A 6,776-nucleotide genomic window follows, 5' to 3' on the forward strand; every position below is an offset into this window, starting at 1 on the left:
ATATACAGCATTAGGAGAGAGACTTATACAATATGAAGAAAGATAGAAATGATTATATCGTACATATGTCTTGAATAGATAACAAATTAAAACATATATGCATATGTTGACGTACAGCAGTATAATTTAAGTAATCTGTTTAAAATTAAAAAATAGGGAGACCGGGTTCTCTCAAACGATGAAAATTATTAACAATAGTTTAGGATGATGATTGCATGTTAATATATATGTGAGTTATACATATATATCGTATATGTATAAAGATATTGAAAAATATCAAATAAATATGTTGTGTTATTATATATGTATGTACATTGCGTTATAAAAAAGATATGTATATGTTACGAACACATCCACAAATATATTTACATATGCATGCGTGCACATATGTAATACGTGTAAATTTGTAATGTGTAATAAACATTTGTGTTATGTGTGTATCAATAAAGTGTTGATATACATAGCCATTCGATCTCTGATCCATTGGTTTTCGCCACGATTGATTTCTAATACGACACCTTCTTCAATTCATACAAACAACATCCCTGAAGGGACCGATAAGGTATAACTTCAAATAACTGGGATTAATTCTACAATCTTTGGCTTTTCACCGTTCCGTTGGGTATTTTACAAGAGTTGCGTCGAGAATATTTAAGTCATTCGCCGAAACTAAACTCCATAACTGTTAGTTCTTCAAGCAAAATTTAATCAGTTTAATAATTCCGAAGGCAATTTAATTTTTCACTGATCGATTGAATAAGCATTTTACTTCTGGACTGCAACTTTCGTACGTCGTTCGTCCGCGTCTCGACATGATCAAATCTTTTTTTAGATCTCTGTCAGACTTTCTCGATAGGCCTTACGAGTCGCTCGAAGATGGTCCGAATACGACTCTGCACCTCGAAACGGTGCCGAGTATCGGTTTCAAGAGTATGAAGAAGCCCGCGAAAAACAGCGACGTGAACGTCAAGTCTCTTCCGGTGCTGGTACCACCGGAGTTAAACCACCAATGGGTGTAGATTCCGGTGATGAGGGTAGCCAATAAAAGAATGGTTATGCTGATGCCACCGCAAGCGTGAGCGATCTTGATGAGCACCGGCTTTATGTGTGGATATATCCAGACGGTGTTGTTCGCCAGGACTCCGAAAACAGCGGTCAGGAAGGATAGTATAATCGTCGTTAAGCCCAGCTGCGAATGAGTTGTTGCAAAATGGGATCTATTATACTTGACTTTGTTAACGATGATGATAATAAAACCGATCCCGATTAGGGTCAGGCCAATTGTGTGTAGAATCCAGTGTATTGTCACTCTGTTACGCCTGGGTAACTTCCAAGCGATGTATGCTTCACCGGAGACACTGAAGACAGCCTCTGTGATTAGAAGACCGACCTTCGCCACGAGATAGAGAAATATTAAATCTTAATACAATCTTGGAATGAAAAGATTAAACATTGTTTAATCATTATGTTTTATCTGATTAATTATTATCGTGATAAATATATTATCGTGATAAAAGACATCTGTAACAACACACTAATTGACTAGAAATTAAATTGTCTGTTTCAGTTTTTCTGAAATAGAGGTTTTCTTTTATTTTTTCTATACTTACCCCAACAGACATACAAATCGGATGCCAAGAGAAGAAATTGTAATTCCCAAAGGCAAGTACCAAGATATATATCACCGGAGCCACCAGTAGGAAATGCGTCAATATTGAGAAGCCGAATGTTATGGCACTTGGTGGCCCTTTATTACTTTCGTTACTCATGTCGAGAAGGAAGCGATGATATCTCTTCGATACCTGACATAATAAAGAGGTTTTTCACTGTTAAATTTGTAATGTCAAATTATATATATCTAATTTGAGTTTTATCTTTAATCATTTCTATAGATCGCTACTGCTTCTACTCTATATATCGTTAATTAACTAAAACAATGTTAAATAATTTAACTCGAGAAAATGTATTATAAATTGGACTCAAATTTAGTTAATTATTTACTAAGATAATATCAATGTTGCTTATTTTGGAACTAACTACAGAAATGGGTTGATTTACATTTTGACACACATGGAAGTTAAAAATAGAAAAAACATACGATTAAATAAATATTTAAAAATTAAAATTAAGCGGCAACCCAAACAACACAAAGTCTAAAATTGTGACATAAGACATCTTTAAGTCGTCTTTTAAACGTAAAAAACGTTTTATGATCCGATTTTAGACATTTTTTGTTGTCTGGGAAGATATATCTTAAGATTTAACAAAATAATATTTTTATAAACTTCTCCTGTCACATTTCACTTAGAATTTTCGTGTAATATTATTATTTTACTAAATATTTTATCCCTTGTATCCCATATTCCTATTATGTGAAAAGAGAAAAGGTTCTTTGATAGTCGCTGCAGCCAAGGTCCGGAAGAAGTTTAACCCGACACTGCTGGATAAGTGTAAAGTTCTATGGACGCTATCCGTCTTTTTACGTAATTTCTTGTAATTATTACGAGGCTCTGAATGTACGACGCGTGATTCATCTTTAATTGTACAGTGCGATTTCTCGCGTCTTCCAACATATCTATTTTTCAGTCTTGTTGTCTTAGTTATCCGCTTAATTTTCATATTTGCACATGTACGCGATTACTCGATTACGCGATAAGTATGCATAATTAAAAAAAATAAATCGTACGTATTCATAAATATAAATGATAAACTTTTTATCATGTATGTATAAAGCTTACTAGTTCTGGAACAAACGTTATCTCTTATGTTATATTTTGCAGACATAAGGAAGATATCAAATAATTTCCACTACAACTTGGAATTTATATGTTGAAAAGTAATTTAAAATAATATTAATAATATTATGATACAAAGATATTTACAAGATGCAATTTGTTAAATCAACAAAAGAAGTTACTTGCAAAAAACACTATTACTTCTTATAATTAGACAAACATATACACGGTGAGCTAAACGAATGTTACCCAAGAAACATCAATAACCAAGAAAGATCGAGACATTAGTTAAGCGATAAAATTCAGACCCTCATAACAATTCGTTTCGTTAATGACTCGATAACCAACGATAAGAAATGCTCGTTGAACAACGACGCAAAAATGTCACTCAATCCGCAGTATATTGCGGAATGTAAAAGTGCACTTATAGTGCCCTTGCATTCCGATGATTATGTAAATGTCAAAAATACAACAATAATCACAAAAAAAAAAAAATTCTAAAAGAATTTCTTTTTAGTGGAATTCTATTTAAAGAATACTACGTTAAAATTATTACTTTTAGATTATTCTTATTTATATCAAATAAACATTCATTGGTTTCTTTTTCCAAGAACACATGTTTGCAAAAATTATTAAATATAATAATATATTTCGCTTTATTAAAAAATGTACATCTTTTTCGGTGTTATAAGAAATGAAAGATCTTTTTCTCTAAAAAAAAGGATTAGTATTAAAGGGATCGGCATTCATAAAAATTATTTATAGAAAGGTCTTTTGCATCATAATATATTTTATTTTTAAATCAATATCATAAAAAATAAGTAACAAATGATATTAAATTAACACAATATCTATTAATTATAACAACATATAATTTTAATTCTATAGCAAATGTTATCTATAGCAAATATACATAACAAATATTTATTTACACGAAAAATATTTATCTCAAAATGTGATATACATTTCAGATGATAATATTTACACTTTTCACATTATTTCTATTTGCACTTATTATTTGGTGTGGCCTTATTATGAGAAATCTTGTATGTACGAGTATATAAAATGTACGTATGTACATAAAAAATATCACAAGTATTACTCCGATCATATTCTTTATGCAAATTTAAAATCGATATTTTTTAAATAAAATCTTCAAGTAATAATTGTTTGTATTTTTCGTCATTAAATATTTATATGATGTACCCTTAATTAACTAATTTTATATCAATAAATTTAATTAATTAATTTTGTGCTAGCAGCGTTAATTAATCAATTAATCATTCAATGTTAATTAAATAATTAATCAACTCTTTTAATATAAAATTTACTTGACGTTGAACGAAGAATATTTGTTATAGTTTGCTCGTATTTACTAACTTGTTTGAAAATTTCTTTGGTTTGGTGATCAATCACAATTTGAAAATTATTACTTCGACATTAAAGTAATCAAAAATACACGGAGAGAATATTCTTTTAAAATTTACTCTGAAAATATGATAGTTGTGGTACAATACAATATTTTAAAGATTTTTATCATGCACTTCAGTAAAATTAATCAAACTTATTTTATAGTTATTGTATTTATTTATATTTACCTTATTGTAGTTTTATTAATGAATGAGAGAGATTTAAAATTTTTTGAAATACAATGTTGTCTCACAATTGTCATATTTTCAGGATAAATTCTAAGAAAAAATTCTCTCCGTGTAGGTACTCGCGCGAAACATCAAGTATAGCGTGATGTTATGTCATTAGGCAATCTAATTAATCTTCTCCCTCTTTCTTCTTTTCTAAAATAAGTACTACAATAATATATATACTACAATAATAAACAGTAATATATAATAAACAGTAGTATATTCACCATGATGTTTGACACAATAAGGACCAAGGACACGTTTATACTACAACAATTCTTACGAGAAAGTCTTCGAACGATAACTTGGTTGACTCACCGCGTGAAAACCGTTCGACTGCTACATAAAGTTGTCGCCGGCCTTAAAAGAGGAAGCGTCGTCAAAAAAAAGGCTCAAACAGGGACACTCTCTCGAGCCGTTTTGATCGACGTGGAGCAGCTAATCGAGTAACATACGCGCGCAATCGCGTTCGTGACGTGACTGAGCGTCTGGAATATGGCGATCTAGGCTGTGGATCCATGGATCATTATCGTGGCGTCGCTGGCCGATGAGGAAACATCGTGGTCGGCCTTGCAGTGTCGGAGCATATGGCGTTGCCGGAGCAATCGCCTAGATAGAAAACACTTGATGGAATCATAGCCCTCCTTTCTGTCCTCGAAAAAAAAATTTCCCTGAAATTCTCTTTACTCTTTAATGCGTGAAATTTTCTGGCGAGGCGATAGACGGCATCGAATGGGAAAATCGTGTTGTCCGTCGGGCCCGAAAAAGAGGCGGTTCGACGTTGCGGCCTTGGTACGAGCGGCCGCAACGCACGCACACTTTTCGATCGCGTAAACGCTCGTAAGGCGCAAGTATGCACGCTCCATAAATTTACAAGGCATCCGCATAATGCAGCCAAAGAAAACCGAGAGAGAACTCGCGCGGGAAATGCTTTATAACTTCTCATTATCTGACGTATCTTGAAACTTTTTGCGGAGTTGAAAGGAAGAGAGAGAGAGAGAGAATCTTTACAAAGTATCTGCTCGCAAGAACACTTTTATTATCTCTTTGATACGAAAGATTTATTACATTCGTAAAATTCAATTATGTATTTAGCGATTAAAATGAGAGAGAGAGAGAGAGAGAGAGAAAGAGAGAAAAAGAGATTTCTCTCGCGTAACGCTTTTGAACGTTTATATATTTTTATTGCAACTTCCTGGTAGAAATGTATGCAGTTTTCTTAGACACCTATTTAGTTATCATCTAATACTATTGTATTATTTTTATTAGTCATAACAATCCTGCGTAAGAAATGGATAAGAACATAATAGAGTTTTATTCAGTGAACGAAGCAATTTTCTTGATAAAAATATGTGCAATTTTCCCAGACACTTGTCCAGTTGTCTAGTACTAATAGATTATTATTAAAATACTGTGTAATCCATTTAGTCCTGTTTCTGTTCAGTAAAACGATTCAGATTTTGCGCAGTTTTGTCCGCATCTTTTGTCCGCATCTTTTGTCCGCAGTAATTACAGACAAAGCGTTACATCTTGATTGGAATTTTAAGTAGTTTTTCTTCTCAGTTGCTATAAAAAGTTAATATAACCATTCAGCAACTGTTTAAAAAATGTATAAAATTTCTAAACGTCTCAGTGATTAGACATGTCTAATACTTAGATCCAAACATTTACACAAAACTTTATATTTATTTATATTATTGTTAATCTCACAAATGCTTTTTTTTAAATAAAAAGCTTTTTTATTTAAAAAAAGCATTTGAGATTAATAATAATAAATTTTGTATGTGTAAGTGTCTGTATAGATATAGTTTTTAAATACATATGTCACTTTAAATACTGGTCACTGGGAAGTTTATCTTATCAGGGCTTGTACCTAGTTTATACATAATACTTTTAGAAATGTTGGATCGTGTGTATTTGTATTATCTCTCTAAATTTACCGATGTCGTAAACAACAATTAGAAACACAATTAGAGATCACCCAATAATTGCTATCTAGAGAATGGAACATGTCTCGTGTTTATTGAGAATTAATGCGCTTTGAATGATAATGTTCCTCTTTTCCTTTGATTCAAGCAGGATAAACGTATTTGCCGTTTCCTTTGTTTAACTTCTCTATAACTCGCTGGTCAATAAATAACACTTCTTAAATTTGCACGAATAAGGACGTCAAGGTTTGACACTTGTTACTATATAATATGTAATATTTCGCATTCAGAGAATGATTTCTCTTTTTTTTTTTAATGTGCAACACGATTACAGAAAGCTATCTGACAGATTCGAGTAGCGTCACGCATATCTGCGCACGTGCAACGATGCGTGTAGCGATAGTGACAGCTGTGTTGTGTGTTGATTGTTGGTCGTCGTGACGACTGATGACGACGACCGGGTCGAGCAACCG

The 6,776-nt window shown here is 32.3% G+C and overlaps 1 protein-coding gene across 1 annotated transcript; it reads right to left on the reverse strand.

The window, feature by feature from the left end:
• Positions 1 to 318: 318 nt before the first annotated feature.
• Positions 319 to 4,874, reverse strand: LOC108722954 (cytochrome b561 domain-containing protein 2). The gene is made up of 3 exons (XM_018448348.1): positions 4,694 to 4,874; positions 1,611 to 1,802; positions 319 to 1,390 (listed from the first exon to the last, which is right to left on the reverse strand). Exons 2-3 carry the CDS (start codon positions 1,767 to 1,769, stop codon positions 860 to 862), a joined length of 690 nt encoding a protein of 229 aa, XP_018303850.1. The 5' UTR covers positions 1,770 to 1,802; positions 4,694 to 4,874; the 3' UTR covers positions 319 to 859.
• Between the last annotated feature and the right edge of the window lie 1,902 nt (positions 4,875 to 6,776).

This window comes from Mycetomoellerius zeteki, unplaced genomic scaffold (assembly GCF_001594055.1).
Source record: "Mycetomoellerius zeteki isolate Tzet28-1 unplaced genomic scaffold, Tzet1.0 scaffold221, whole genome shotgun sequence".
NCBI classification, from domain to species: Eukaryota; Metazoa; Arthropoda; class Insecta; order Hymenoptera; family Formicidae; genus Mycetomoellerius; species Mycetomoellerius zeteki.

Coding starts and splice junctions, on each gene's coding strand:
- LOC108722954 (XM_018448348.1), bottom strand. CDS start 1,769: ATGAGTAACGAAAGTAATAAAGGGCCACCAAGTGCCATAACATTCGGC. Junction 1,391..1,610: donor CGATTTGTATGTCTGTTGGG/GTAAGTATAGAA, acceptor CTCGTGGCGAAG/GTCGGTCTTCTAATCACAGA.